Source organism: Odocoileus virginianus, chromosome 17 (assembly GCF_023699985.2).
Source record: "Odocoileus virginianus isolate 20LAN1187 ecotype Illinois chromosome 17, Ovbor_1.2, whole genome shotgun sequence".
NCBI lineage: Eukaryota > Metazoa > Chordata > Mammalia > Artiodactyla > Cervidae > Odocoileus > Odocoileus virginianus.
Window position 1 is genome coordinate 30,579,553 of NC_069690.1, and position 16,273 is coordinate 30,595,825.

At 46.1% G+C, this 16,273-nt stretch overlaps 1 protein-coding gene across 1 annotated transcript in view; it reads left to right on the plus strand.

Annotated features, from left to right (window-relative positions):
• The window catches only part of COX10 (cytochrome c oxidase assembly factor heme A:farnesyltransferase COX10), a 111,502-nt gene that overhangs the window by 73,495 nt on the left and 21,734 nt on the right, over positions 1-16,273 (plus strand). The window contains exon 5 of the mRNA XM_020878127.2: positions 7,299-7,369. Within this exon, the coding sequence (XP_020733786.2) occupies positions 7,299-7,369 (71 nt within the window). The remainder of the gene's footprint in view (positions 1-7,298; positions 7,370-16,273) is intronic.

Genomic DNA, 16,273 nt, shown 5'->3' on the forward strand with positions numbered 1-16,273 from the left:
GTTTCCAAACGCTAATCTTGTGCTCACATCAGCTGATGATGTCAGGAGATATGCAGGGTTGGAGGAAATGAAGCACATTGAGGTATGAATAGGAACAATGCAGCTAAAAGACGCAGACCGGATGTGCTACAGGGAAAGGGCTGACACGTGGATAGGTGTTTCTGGGAGGTGGGAGGGAATGGGGTCGCCTGCCCAGGTGGAGGGAAGGTGGAGGTTGCATGTGGGTTGAGAATGCATCCTGCCAAGTCGCTTCACTCGTGTCCGACTCTATTCAACCCTCTGGACTGCGGTCAGCGAGTCTCCTCTGTCCATGGGGAGGGTTAAGAGCGAACCAGACTAAAAACCAGCTCTGTGGAGAGGAGCAGAGCCAGCGGGCTGGAGAGGTCAGAGGGGCTGGCCCGGGAGTGAGTGTTAAGCCCCTCTGATGCTGGTGACTGTGAACTTGTAGCGATCCTTATGGTCCTGTGGGTGGTTGTCGGGCAGAGCTCCCCCGCTGAGGCCCGCACAGAACACCAGAACGAAGGGCAGACCCTGCCCCGGTCCTGAGCTGGCGACAGATGGCGACAGCGATGGGCCCCTGCAGAGAAGCGTGGCAGGCTGTGGGAGAACTGACAGCAAACCGGGGACCCAACAGAGGTCAGGCCCTGAGAGCAGAGCATGTCAGGGGAGGAGAAGAGAAGGGTGGGCGAGGGAAAGGGGCCGGAGCGTCTGTGAAGGGCTTTCCATGCCATGTGCGAGGGCCGGACTTGACTCCCTGGGCAGCAGGGAGCCGTGGAAACTTCTGTGCTGGGAACTAGAATGATCAGGTCTGCACCTGAAAAGATGGTGTTGACTATTGTGTGAGAAATTGATGGGAGGTGGCGGGGAGGGTAGTGGTCAGTACTACAGACAGGAAGTGTTGGGAGGCGATGTAATCTTGGCCAAATGATAAAATAGTTGCCTGAATGAAAGAAGTGACACAGAGGATGGGGAAATGGGGGTCCCTGGGAAATATTTAGGATCCACTTTTCACCATGTGGTTCTGTCTGGGGGGAACAAGGTTCTAATTGGCTAAGGCTCCACTAATATGAGCTTTATACTGGATACATTTGGTAATTCTTTATTGGTTAATCTAAAGAGAGTCTGTTCAAGTTTTGTATTTGTCTCATGTAGGTAAAAACTTTTATTACTTTTTTTCCCCCTAGGAAGAAAATATATGGTCTTTATAGACAGCTGTAAGATACAAAAATAGTAGTCACCCCTCCATGCTCTCCACCTAGTTGTAAATGTTTCAGTGTACTTTCCTTCCATCTTTTTTTTTCAGAAAGCAGTGTTGTAAATTGAGAGCCCTCTGGTAGGGGAAAGGGTTGACCGAGAACACCATTTCTGAAGCTCCTCAAAACCAGTGTGATTTTTTGAGTTTTCTTTTACTCACAGGATGTGGTCATTTAGGGTTCTAATAAGTGTTATGTGACCTTTTGGGGTGAAGCCTTAAAACACAGCTTAATGAGTGATGACTTGAGTAGCAGATTTGGAGGAGAACTTTGCCCCAGTCACCATGTGTGAACGCACACACCTAATTTCAGATGCCTCATGGGGAAGAATCAATGGCAACAGTGAGTCCCACTTAGTCTGTTGGTTCTTGGTGTGGCAGTGGGACACTGGTACAACCAGCGAGCCAGGCTGAGTGCATATCTTAACTGACTTGTGAGCTGCAAGCAGTAGTATGTGAGACCCTGCTGGATAACGTGCCCCTCCCAGGACTTTAACTTATTTATTTAACATCCCTTTTAACTTGGTCTGAGACATTATCTTGGACCTGGGAGGCTTTGGGCCGTTGACACTTGTTGACAGCTTTGAGAAGATGGATGGAAAAACAAACCCTGACAAGGTTCATGCGTTTGTTTTTCTTTTGGGTCTTTAGAAGAATGTCGCCCCCGTTATTTCGCATAGAGAAAGAAAAAAGTTGCACCTCGTTATCAAAGTCAGTATTTCCCTAGCCTGACTTAAGGACAGCTCTAGAATATGTCTACTTTTTGCATAACATATAATTAATCAGAGTGGGAATAGGAAATTCATCACATGGGCCAAGTTCTATTTCTCCCCACTTTTGGTGCCTGTTTCATTTTAGCTCACAAAAATTCAGTAGTATCTTAAGTATGTAATTATCTGTTAGAAAGGTTAATAGGTATGTTTTATATCAGAGCATCATCTCTTTGGAGTAATAATAATTATCTACTAATGCAAGGAGATCCAACCAGTCCATCCTAAAGGAGATCAGTCCTGGGTGTTCATTGGAAGGACTGATGCTGAAGCTGAAACTCCAGTACTTTGGCCACCTCATGCGAAGAGTTGACTCATTGGAAAAGACCCTGATGCTGGGAGGGATTGGGGGCAGGAGGAGAAAGGGGACAACAGAGGATGAGATGGCTGGATGGCATCACTGACTCGATGGACATGAGTTTGAGTAAACTCCGGGAGTTGGTGATGGACAGGGAGACCTGGCGTGCTGCGATTCATGGGGTCACAAAGAGTCAGACACGACTGAGCAACTGAACTGAACTAATGTAAAAAGCATGGTTATAATAGAAAAGTGAGGATCTCATGTTTGTTGTTGTTTAATCACTCCGTCATGTCCGACTCTTTGTGACCTCATAGACGGTAGCCTGCCAGCCAGGCTCCTCTGTCCATGGGATTTCCCAAGCAAGATTACTGGAGCTGGTTGCCATCTTCTTCTCCAGGGGATCTTCCCGACCCAGAAATCAAAACCTCATCTCCTGCATTGCAAGCAGATTCTTTACCACTGAGCTAACCAGAGAAGCCCATGTTAGACATCTAATAAATATTTATCTATTGGTATAATAGTGACTTGTATCTGCATGTGGCTGTGAGGAGGAAAAAATGATCCATTTACCACTCTATTAAACAGATAGAACTATTGATTCGCAAACTGATTCTGAGACAAGATTAATATAAGTTATTTATTACATTTCTATTGATTAATGCCTCTCAGTCTTAAACTAGGACGAATGTGGGCAAGTTATTTTATAGGTATGATGTGTGAAATGAAATGATTTGGGGCTGTTAGCTTCACAGTGAGTTAGAGATAATTTCAGTTCATCTGTCTGTCTGCCGTCTTCCTGTTTTCTTCTGGGGATAGAATTTGTCTTGGAGAAGGCAATCCGTGTCATTTGAGCGGGGTACTGTGTCTTTGTGTCTCTCCACCTGCTCCCTCCCTGTGGTCACATCACCCCCTCATCCCTAGAATTCATGGCCATGGTGGTTCTGGACTTCTGTTTTGGAGCTGTCAGGAAATTAACTTTTCTGCTGGGGTCACTAGGAGCTTGAGCTTCTAGGGCTGCCAGGGCCATTTTGTTTCCTGGACGACTTCTGCACGCAGGAGCACCCGGAGGAGACTCAAGAGATAGAAAGAGCCAGAATCACGGCAGTACATGTGGCGCCAGACTCAGAAATTCCTAAAGCAGGCACAGCCCTGTTGCAGGACATAAAGGCCTGATTTTCTCTGAGCTGGTTTCGGTTGTGTTTCTGCCATTTGCAACCCCAAGAGTCTGCCTCGTAGAGCAGCTCCTAGAATAGTGGAGGGCAGGAAATGAGGAGGAGCATCTGAGAGATGGGAAAGTGGATGGTGGGGTCGGGACCCTGGGTAAGAGAAGAGATTTTCGATGAAAGGAGTTCCAAAAGGTTGATGGGTTTTTATAAGGGAAAGAGACTGGGACAAAAACTTACTTTGGCAATGAACATAAGTGGAAAAGAAGTTGTTTGCTGAGGAAAAAGCACATATCATTCCCTCCTGGACAATGCAACTGCTCTCATGTTTGATGTCCTTACAGTCCTCTGTTGGGACATTGGAATTACAGGGATAGACCCATACTGGGGTGGCTTAAGCTAGAGATCCCCTGGAGGAGAGCATGGCAACCCACTCCAGTGTTCTTGCCTAGAGAATCCCATGGGTAGAGGAGCCTGGTGGGCTACAGTCCATAGAGTCACAAAGAGTCAGACGTGACTGAGCGACTTAGCACGCATGCACGCAAGGCTAGAAAAGGTGGAGATAGAGCCTTGGAGGTAATAGATCCAAGGCGTCAATGTGGGACCTCTCCTCCATTTCCATTTATCCTGCTCCGTGGCCACGGGCAACCCAGGAGGAGGGAGGACATACTTTCCTGGGCTTTTGGTTTGTTAAATCCCCAGGCAGAGACTGTTTGAATGAGATGCCCACTCAGTAAACCAGCTACTGTGTCCAGGTATGGGGTAAGGCACGGGGTGACATGGCCATTTGAGACCTAATGACCGGAGCTTTCACAGGAGGGGCCTGAGATCGCGGGTCTGGGCTGAGCGGTTGTCCACGTGCATTCCCCAGAGCAGCGGACCACTGCCGGTGTTATTCAAAGCAGGGAGGATGCATAAAAAAGCCAGTGAACAGTATGTTCTAAGGGCTGGTAAGACTGCATTGATATTTTATTTTCAATACCAGTTGTAGGAGTTTTACTTCTCTGGCTCCAAGTAGTTGGAGCCAACTGAAATGATAATTACATTATGAAAAGATGGTAAAGCACAGGGGGAAAAAATGTGAGTAGATGAAGCCAACTCTTATGTTCTAAAATGCTTAAATGTCTCACCTGAAGATACACTGCTTTATGTTCTGGGAACATGGCTTCGAGGCCAGACCAAAGCCGTGAACCTCACTGAAAGGCATTACAGAAAACGCATGAGAAGCAGCTCTGATCCCGTGGTGCTGGGAGGACTTGTCGATCCCTCCCTGAAAGGACCCGAAGGTCTTGGTTAGCTGCTGTTGCTACCCAGATATTGCTTGTCCTGATACATTTCAGCATCCGTGAGAGTCGGAAACTGGTGCCAAGTTGTGGCATCCTGGGGTTCAGTTGCTGCGTTCTAGGCCTCAGTTCCCATCTCTGAATGGCTGACTTGCCAGGAACATAGAAACAATCATGTCTCTTTTTCATCCGGATGAAATAATTCAGTAGAATTCCTGAACTGAGTATGTGTGTGGGTGCGTGCGCACAGACACTCGAGAACTGCCAAGAAAGTTATTTACACAAGAGTTTCTGTGTTATATTGGATAACACCTTACCCACATTTAAATAACATGATTTGTAATTGGAATCCTCATTAGTCCTGTGAAATCAAATTAATAGGTCATGAAGGAAAGATTATTAGAAATACTTACAGAATGTGTTTGAATAATGAGGGAGGGAGGGAAGGTGAGCAGACGGGACGTGTGTAACTGGAACTCCTTCAGTAGGGAATATAGACTCTCATAGGCAAAGAATTTTTTAACACTTACAAATCATTTCAAAGTGTAACTCACTCTACAAATAGATTTATTTTCAGGGATGGTTTATTTACTATGTCGTTTATTGAGTGCCTATTTGTATAGCTCTCTTTGACATTAAGGATGATAAATTCACACTTCTTAGGAAGCCTGTCATTGAGATCATAGATAAGGTGGACATATTGAACAGTTTTGTTGTGCTGTTGTGCTGTCGCTCAGTTGTGTCCGACTCTTTGCGACCCCATGGGCTGTGGCCCGCCAGGCTCCTCTGTCCATGGGATTCCCCCGGCAAGAATACTGGAATGGGTAGCCATTCCCTTCTCCAAGGGGATCTTCCCAACCCAGGGATCAAACCCACAACTCCTGCGTGGCAGGTAGATTCTTTGCCACTGACCCACCATTAACTACTTTTTTAAACAGTGGCCCTGTTGAAAGTTGTAGAGAAGAGGTCTGTATCAGTTAAGGTTTGATCAGGATGCGAGAACCACTGTGAGCGATACAAGGGTCTACCATAGGGGTCAGGCCTGGTGCAGATCCCTGGTAAGGATGCCATGGGCTGGTGCAACCCTGGGTGTGATGCAGGCTTTGTGTCTGGTGCTGGGCCTGAGGAAGGCAGAAAAGAGCAGGCAGGAGTGACCCAGAATCCGCAGGAGGATCCTAAATGTAGGAGAGCAGACTGGACCACGGTGTCCGTTACCCGCTGCTTTCACACCTGCACCTTTGATGATGCAGATGGCCTGCAGGAGAGCGGCGCACTTGGCCATGGAGCAGCACGCAGACGTGGCCCGAGGTCCCGAGACGTGGACGAGCTCGGGCGTGGGCTGCAGCCCGGTAGGTGCAGCAGGAGCCGGGGCAGCTGCGGGCCCAGGGTGCCTCAGGGCCAGCAGTGCGAGCCGACAGGTCCCTGCTGCTGTGTGTAGCCACAGTCATGCCTGACCTCATGCCAATTTTGCAGGTGTAAACATGGCCACTTCTGCACCCCCAGCTTCCAGGTGCTTCTGCGGGTGCCCCAGAGCCAGAGCTGGGAGGAGGGGGCGTCTGGGTGGCCTCGCTCCCGGGGAGCTGAACAGACACGGCAGTGACCCCTCAGGGCTCGCGCTGGTTGGCCTGGCGCTCGGCACGCCCTTCAGTCGTGTTTCCAGATAAGGTGGTGGCAAAAAATTACGTTAGTGAACAGGATGAAATTCTCCCCCTTACAACCAACAAGTCACTGACGGACTCCTTGAAAGAGGAGGCAAAGCCCCTTTATTCATCTCTAGGGCATGTTCATTTCTCTTCCAGCTGAGTCACAATATCCCTTGGTTCTCTGTCACTGTCATCCTATAGCACAAGAGTAAATACTATTAACATATATTCAGTGGTAGGAAATGGGGGGCTTCCCTGGTGGCCCAGGGGTAAAGAATCCACCTGCCAAGCAGGAGACACAGGTTCAACCCCTGGATTGGGAATATCCCTTGGAGAAGGGAGTGGCAACTGACTCTAGTATTAATAGGCAAAACCTGGAAACAACCCTAGTATTCAGCACATGAATGGATGTACAGCTGAGTCATGGTCTCCCTCTATCCTTTGTAACTTCAATACTGAAATGTGAGAGTAAATGCTATTGACATTTATTCAGCGGTAGGAGAATGGGAGATGATTAAATGCTTGTATACAGCCCCATCTGACTTCTTATTAATATTTCCTGGCCTTTGACTCCAGCAGCCTGTTTTCCGAGGTCAGCTGATTCTTGGTTGATTCAGTCTTCAGGATGCCTGAAAGATTCTGAAATCGTATATGGCACTAATGCTCTAAACCTGAAACAGTGGCTTTGAAGAACGCAACCATGTACTTAACCTGTGGTTTTCAAAGTATTGCATGTTCCCGACTGAGAATTTTTCTCTCAAGAGTACCAAGAGTATTCGCAGTATCAAAATTAAAACAAAATTTGGAAAAAAAAACTGTAGAACTAAAGCAAAAAGAAAATAACTATTTCATGCTGTATTTAATTTTTTTTTCAATCTTTTTGCAGTTTTTTGAGGTTCCGTTTGATTCAAACATGAACAGGACAAAGAACAGACCTCTGGTTCGTGGACAGATCAGGTAAAATCTCGAATGTGTGTCTCTTCCATGTTACAAATCGTTCCCTTGCGTGTCCGTGCCAGATCATTTCCCTGTATTTTTTAAAGTATGTATTTATGTGGCTGCATCAGGTCTCGGTTGTTTCCTGTGGGATCTTTTGTTGCCGTGGTCTGACTCTCACAGTGGCACGTGGGCTTAGTGAGTGCACAGCGTGTGGGACCTTAGGTCCCCAACCAGGAATGGAACCCCGGTCCCCTGCATTGCAAGGCAGATTCTTCACCACTGGACCACCAGGGAAGTCCCCTTTTCGCTGTATTTTGCCTTGAGTAATAAAGAGAGAAGAACACTGCCGCGCCCCACCCCTGCCCCTGGCCTCATGAGCACAGCCAGAGTCCATGCCTGTATCATCAGCGTGAAGACTGAAGGGCGTCCACCCACCACCACCACCCCCCCCCCAACATAGAACCCTCTCAGTTCTCCACCTCTTGCCTCTGCAGAATTGTCTTGGAGGCAGATACTCTGAGGGCCCAGCCCTGTAAATACAGACTTTTCTTTTGTTCCCTCTTAATTTAACTCAGCCATCCTCAAACTTCAGTCGACCTAGTCATCGTTTCCCAGAACTGTACATGCATAAGCCTGTGTGTCCTGTATGGTGACTTCAGGGGATCCTGGAGGATGACTCTGAGCTGAATCCACTTCCACGTTAGGGCTGACCTGCATGGGCTGAGTGTTCTGCAGCTCGCAGCGTCTTGAGAAAGTCATCCTGGGGCTTTGTTCACCAGACTTCGTGCTCAGGCCTTGCTTTTTACTGAGCTACTGTTTGTCTCTGACACTTCAGATATTGGAAAAGCTGACACTGAATACATACTTGATAAACAAGGCATATTGAAATAACTGGCTAGTTTTGAAGTAGTTACAGTAAAAGCACACCCTTTACATCTTAGGCCACAAAAATTTCTGTAACATTTTTGAGAATCAAAGGGAAAAAAAATCTTTACAGCTAAAATGCCATTTCATGGCCATAAACATCCATGACATTGCATTATTCTTTGCTTCGTTTTCCCAAGGAGAATACAGAGGACAGCTCTTTTAGCTGTCTGTCGGTTACCTACATAAAATGCCAATTCTGCGTGTCTAAAATTTTTAAGGTATAAAAAAAAAGCAGTTAAAAAAAAAAGCATTAACTATTTGGGAAAAGACTGCTTCTTCTCTCTTTAGCGGAGGGAAGAGGCATTTTTATATTAAGATGACATGTGCGAACCCCTCCTCACTCTCGCAGGGCCGGTCGTGAGTTCCTCTGGTGGTCTCGTCTGGAAAGCAGTAATTGCAGATGACTGGTTCAGTTTCCTGTGGAAACACTTGACCCCGAGGCCCTCTGCTTTTTACTCTGGCTCCAGGCCTCTGTGGCAGAATTATCTATCAGAGTCTTTAATGGCTCGGGGGCCACCTGGTGAACTTGAGTACAGTGTCCTCCACATCACTGAGGAAGCATTCCTGAGGCCCGAGGCTGGACTGGAGTCTCGGTGCATTTGGTAGAGAGCTTGGCGTCTGCATCTGAGGACATCTGGAGATAGGAGCTCCAGGGTCAGGATGGCGCTCATCCCCCCAGGATCGGCTCCTCCCCGCAGACCTGACCTCTGTTAACTGGGGCCCACACCCCCGCATCTGTGCCCCTGAGGCTGAGCGTCAGCATGGCCACGGCTGTGCCCAGGGGACCAGGGCTCTGGAGCCTGGATGACGCCGGGGGAAGGGGGGTAATGTGGGGGGAGCGGAACTTGTCCAGGGCAAAATCAAGACGGAGTTTGACGCTCCGAGCCGCCTGTCCTTCTGTTGTTTTACATCCTCACGAGTATCATCCTTCCTTCTTGCTGCTTACCTGTCACACACGTGTCCAGTGTCCCTGAATGCCTTCCGTGTGATGAAGCTCTGTGTGTTGCTTGCAGCGCTGGTCCTAACCGGATAAAGTGGACTCCGTGGTTTTTGAGTGGCAGAGGGGAGGGGTCGGAGGATGAGGAGTGGTCCAGAGTAAATGTCCTCAGAAGCTCCTCCTCAGACAGCCCTTGTTTCTTCCGGGAGGATGGGACCAGGTGTTGTCCACCGCAGGTTATCGCTGCCAGAATCTGACACCTGTTTTTGGCAGCTGGTGACCCCGTTTCTGCCTTCTGATCTCCAAGCTCGGGGCCTGGAGAGCAGCTTGCAGAGTGAGGGTCCTCGGCTCAGCCTCCCTGGGCCTCCAAGCACCTCTGCCAGCCCCACTGCCCCCCTGGGTCCTTCCCCTCTGACTTCATATCTGGATGAGCAGTCCTTCTGTCGCAGAGAAGAGCCTGTTCAGACAGCTGCTCCATCTGGTTTTTCTTCTCTTCTCCTCTTTTAACTGCTGGTCTTCTAGAAGGCGTGGTCCCCTCATCGCTTCCACCCCCGTGTCCAGGCTACTGTTTACTTCCACCTCGTTCCTCTCTGCATGTTGGGTCTTCAAACCCCAACCGTGCGTGCTAAGTCGCTTTAGTTGTATCCGACTCTGTGCGACCCCATAGACTGTAGCCCACCAGGCTCCTCTGTCCATGGGATACTGGAATGGGTTGCCATGCCCTCCTCCAGGGGATCTTCCTGACCCAGGGGTCAAACCCTTGTCTTTTATGTCTCCAGCATTGGCAGGCAGGTTCCTTACCACTAGTGCCACCTGAGAAGCCCCTTCAAACCCTGTTTCCACTTAAATTGACTCATCATCAAACTGGGAACCTTGGCCTTGACCCCCAGGCCTGCTGGCCAAGTCCTCTGTGTCAGGTCCAAGGCCTGGTGAGAGAAGGTTTGCTGGCCAAGCCCTGGTCCAGTGCCAGGGCTGAGGGCAAGGTGTGGGGGACAGTTAAGCATGGGTGGGGGGTCACGGGGGGATAGCACCCAGGCCACTCCTACATGGCTGCTTTTTCCAGTAGCCTGCTTTTTCCAGCAGGGCCCTTGGCCCTGATTCTACTTGATTGCCTTCTAACTGGGGTCCACTCCCCAACCCAGAAAATGCTCTGCACGTCCCAGTCCTTCTCTGATTCATAGTCAGAGCCTCGGGGAGACGTTCTGAGGGCTGATGTTAGGTGCACGCCTCCTGGACCCGGCCGCTCTTCTGTAGGTGTGTCTCCTGGTTCTAGTTGGGGTTTTCTGTCTTCTCTTCACTCTCCTCTTAGTTTTCAGACAGAACAGAGATATACATCTTTCTCTAACTTGAAGTCCTGCAGACTCATATTTCTAAGATATATATATAGCTTGTGTATTTTTTTTTCTAAGTAATAACCTTTTCTTCCTGGTCTCTCCTAACTAAAATTAATCTTAAGGATGTCAAGACCAAACGTTTCTCTATATTTTAGAATTAAATAATTCCCTTGTTTAATTCAATTCATTAAGAATGTATTGATTACCTAGAGTGGAACCAGCACGGTCAGTTTTATTGTTAAATCATGCTCAAAAGGCATCGAATCTGGGTGGAAAAATTATGCCAAATGCATAAAATGCTTAGCAGATGAGATGGGGGCAGCCCATAAACATGGATCGAGGGAAATGGAATGAGGTATAAACGAGAAGTTCTCTGGGAGGTCAGAAAGGGAAGACTCAGATAAAGACCAGCTGGGCAGTGAAAGCTCCCTGAAGAAATCAGACATGGGCTGGGCCTTCTCGGTTATTTTCATTCCATCTCCTTTGAATTATCCATTTTCCAGCTCCCTCATGTTGACAGGGAAAGAATACATGTCAGAGTTACTTTTCCCAACTTAATGGATCCAACGAGAGTGATCCAGAACTTGTAAGCTTTAGGTGTGGGCTGTGAGCAGAGAGATGGAGTGATAAGAGCAGAGAGGAAGGTTATTCTTCGAGGGGATAAATTAAAACACTCGGAATTGGGGGCAGCCCATACCTGGTTGTGAAATGAGTGATGAAGATTGAGTTTTCGAAGTGAAATGAATGGATTGTTTAGTTGGCATTATTAACTTAAAGAACGAGGTTTAGCCAAAGTATTATAGGGATTTACAGGAGACATTTTTCACATTTACTGAAGGTTTTACCAGTAAGCACTTAAGCAAATGTAAACATTTAGCGGGCTGCAGGGGACCTGGGAATGTTATTCATCCCCCTGTCACGCTGGTCTAGTAGACACGTACCGGCCCGGGTGAAGCTCTGCAGGGTCCGGGTGGTTATGATTAGTCTCTCGGTGTGTATATACTGCAAATGTAATAAGAGCATAAACATTTTATAAGTGTAGAAATTTCTTTTTCTTTAGTGTTCACCAGTCATTAAAAGTGGCAGAAAGAATAGATTTGGTCTCAACTTTAAGAACAGTGATGCTAATGTCCGGAACTTTGTCCTTAAAATAAAATCATTCCATCTTGCCGAACCAGAGTAGGAAGAACAGGCAGAAGAAAGTCTGTTTTCGTATCATCATTCAGAGTCATCATAGTTTGTCATAAGAAGGAAGAAGGCATTCATGACTATTTGGAAGCATTGAGAGTTGTGAATATTTGTTGACAGCAGTCCTGGGCATGGGAGATCCTTTGGCCCCCAGGCCCCTGTTTACAACCAGAAAATACCTACAATATTCTAAGAACCATGAATATAAAGAGTTAACTATCACATCACAGTTACACAACCAATCCCTTGCAGTCACGTGAGAAATAAGTCATAGGAGCAAACACCTTTATTAATAACCTGGAATCATTTGGTCTAACCTCCTGTCACTTCACTTCCTCTCTTTTCACATGTGCTGTGCTAAGTCACTTCAGTTGTGTCTAACTCTTTGCAACCCCATGCACTGTAGCAGCCAGGCTCCTCTGTCCATGGGATTCTCCAGGCAAGAACACTGGAGTGGGGTGCCATTTCCTTTCAAATGAGACGACGTGAAATGATTTGCCAGCATTAAATGCTATTCCCCTTGACTGATGTTATGGGAGCAGTCATCTTAAGACCGCATTCTCTGTCTTGTCTGATTTGTAAGTGTTTATTTCAGCCAACATTTTGGGCCCCAGCCTTAGGCACAGGGCATATAAAGATGAATGGTACAATGTCCATCAATAGATGAATGGATAAAGGTGTGGTACGTATGTATGATGGAATACTACTCAGCCATAGAAAGAAGTGAAATTGGGCCATTTGTAGAGACGTGGGTGGACCTAGAGTCTGTCATACAGAATAAAGTGAGTCAGAAAGAGAAAAATAAGCATCATACATTAACCTATGTATTTATACAGAATCTAGGGAAATGGTACTGATGAACCTATCTGCAGGGCAGGAAGAGAGACACGGGCATAGAGAAGGGGCTGTGGACACACTGGGGGAAGGAGAGGAGGGTACGCACTGAGGTAATGGCGTTGACATATATACAGTACCACGTGTAAACTGGATGGCTAGCCGGAAGCTACTGTATAGCACAGGGAGCCGAGCTCGGTGCTCTATGATGACCTGGAGGGTGGGGCAGGGGAGGGATGGGGAGGAGGCGAGAGAGAGAGGGGATATGTGTACAGAGAGCTGATTCACACTGTTCCACAGCAGAAACTAACAGGGCACTGTAAAGCAAGTATGCTCCAATTAAAAAAGAAGGTGCAGTTTGCACCAAGGTTCTGAAATTCTTACGGAGAAGATTCCTATTGTTCATTTCTGTCCATGAAAACCAGGTTTCCAGTGCAGTGGTCCACTCTCAGTGTTTCCTCACACCCGTGAGAGCAGGGACCACCTTCTGAATTCCTCTGTCACCCCCAGGTCCCTGGAAGATCCGGGATCCCTGTCTCACCCGTTCACCTGCTTTTATGATCTTTCCTTCATAAATTCGTTTCAGCAATACCCACTTACAGAGATATTAATTCCTCAGTTCTCAATGAAACCCATCACAGCTAATGTGGTAGATTTGTAAGAGCACCTCTTTTCAAAACAGTTATTTGTGGCGACTTCCCCCAAAAAACTCAGGTCAAAGCTCAAATGTGGGATTTATTCAGGAAATTAAAGTTAAATTAGCTTGGTTTGATTACACTTTTGAGTTTCCTTTTGTTTTTGAAGAAAGGGAATTTTATTTTATAATTTAAAAATCATTTATTCTGGAAAAATGACCAAGCAGTATGAGATTAGTTTTTGTGTAAACCAATTATCTGCAGAGTCGCTTAGAATATAACACCTTCCTGATTTCATATAACATTTCATAGACCTCTCTGACACATTGCTTAAACAGAAAGGCCACATTTCTCCAGTAACTCATTTAAAAGTCAGGCAATTTAAATTGTGTTTAAGTGGAATAAGTAGGTATCAAATTAAAGCTTGTATATTCTCATTTGTTCCTAATTTCTATAGAAAATTACACTTTGATAGAGCTACTAAAGGTTGGTGTTTAGTAAACCAAGAAATACTAGATTTTATGGGAAGAATAAATAATTCATAGAAACGTGTTAGCAAATTTCCCCCCACTCGGATCTATTAGTTTCTTTTCCGTAGTAGCCTTGGGCAGGAAACGCCAGAGTAGAAAGACCTCACACTGGTGCTCAGTAGAAAGGTATCTCCATTTAAAATGTAATTCAGTTTTGGATGTGAGTTTGGAAATGAACCATCATTCCACCCTCAGCATGAGCCGTGAATCTATTTGCATGAATGAGTAAACGGATATGAAAGAATTTTTTTATTTTAGTTCAAGAAAATTGCTGGTCCTTTTCCCACCTCTGTTCCCCATCCATCAAGTAATGCTGTTTTCCTTATTTGTACTTTTGTTTTTCCTGTTTTATTGACAATTAGAAATGTTTGCAACGTCATCACGCCCATTCACCTGCTTTTATGATCTCTCCTTCATAAATTCGTTTCAGCAGTATCCACTCACAGACATATTAATTCCTCGGTTCTCAATGAAAGCCATTACAGCTACTGTGGTAGATTTGTAAGAGCACATTTTAAAAAAATGTTTTTCATGTGATCAACCTAGTTTTTCCTGGCTTTGATTTATATTTTTGTGATTTGCTCTAATAAAATAAAATTCTTGATTTAAAGTTATAATCAGAGATAGAAATATTCTTCCGTTATAATTGTTATCTTTAGAAACATGTTTCACTCCATCATGCCTTTATAATTTATAATTAAGAATTGACATTCTCGAGGCCCTCTTTCTCTGGGGTCACCCCCAGCCCAAGGAAACCCAAGGAAGCTTCTTTATTAACCTTCCTCCCAGTCTTAGGTCTCGAAATCAGGCCTCAGAGTAGCACTTGAAGTGGAGATGAACTGCTAAGGAAATTAAATGATGAGTGGAGCAAAAAAGAGTGATAAAAATGTAAACAAAAATTTTGAATAAAGAATAAGTGATAAAAGGAGAAATAACGGGGCAGAGGGTGTCCTTCTCCAGGTTCACGGTACTTACTAGAACCCATAGGAATGGGGAGAGGAGGTGGGTCTTTTGATCAAGGGCTGAGCAGTATGATTAAGAGAAAGAGTATGATAAATAACTGACCTAAAATAACAAGAAATCGGTGTTTTACAAAATTTCTCTTCAAGTCTTTGAGATTTAGCTCTGAGCATATTTTATGAGAGTAAGGCAGAAAACCATAGTTGTGTGTAACCAAGATGAGACATGATCATACTTTTTTAATCTTTCTGTATATCAAAAACAGATGTCTTTATTAAAACAGATAAACCTAAGCAACTTTAGTATCACCATGATATTTAAAGATTTCATGGTAAATCAGAATTTAAAAAAAATAACCCAGACACCCCACTTGATTTATTTTCTCTTTATTCTTGCTCCTCCTCTTCCTGTTTCCAGTCTCAAAAAGAGCCCTTTGCTTCTTTCACTAATGTATTTTCACTGTAAACAAAGACTCTAACCAAAACTCTCACTTTTCTTTTATTTAACTCTTTTATTCTGCCTTATTTCAAACAAGGCTTCCTTTAACTTGTAAGGTATATAAAATGTAACAAAATTGTCCAGGAAAAAAAAAGTCAAAGAAAAAGAAGCCTTGAAAGAGACAGCCCTGGTGTCAGTCTACCCAAGACCACTGGGCAGAAGCGGGTCCCACTCCCTGCCACCCTCCTTCTCTCCACGTGGGTTTGGGGGCGTCCAGCCAGTCCATCCTAAAGGAGATCAGTCCTGGGTGTTCATTGGAAGGACTGATGCTGAAGCTGAAACTCCAGTACTTTGGCCACCTCATGCGAAGAGTTGACTCATTGGAAAAGACCCTGATGCTGGGAGGGATTGGGGGCAGGAGGAGAAGGGGACAACAGAGGATGAGATGGCTGGATGGCATCACCGACTCGATGGGCATGAGTTTGAGTAAACTCCGGGAGTTGGTGATGGACAGGGAGGCCTGGAGTGCTGCAATTCATGGGGTCGCAAAGAGTCGGACACGACTGAGCAACTGAACTGAACTGAACTGGAGGGTAGATTACAGGCTGTTGTTTGTTGTTGTTTAGTCAATCAGTTGTGTCCAACTCTGCAACCCCATAGCCTGCCAGGCTCTCTGTCCATGGGATTCTCCAGGCAAGAATACCAGAGTGGGTTGCCATGCCCTCCTCCAGGGGATTTTCCTGACCCAGGAATCAAACTTGAATCTCCTGCATTTTAGGCAGATTCTTTACCATCTGAGCCATAGGAAGCCCTCTCTCAAGTGAGCGTGTGATAAAAATTGTATAGTGTGGTGATGGCAAGTCACTTTCCTCAAAAAAAGCACCTAATGTGGACTTCTTCTGAGAGGGAAGTGAATGGTGTCCCCCCTAGCAGGCAGGGGGCTCCTTCTCAGAAGCAGGTCAGACCCTATTCTTCCTTAATTTAAGCAGCAGAAAGGACTTCTGCCCAGAGGCCTCCCCATGGCCTCCACAACCTATGCTCTCTGACCCCTCCCACCCCTGAAACACGCTTCCCCACCCTTTGCCTGCCCCCCATCTGTCTATCCAGGCTTGGCTTAAAAGTCCCTGAACCTCCTGTGT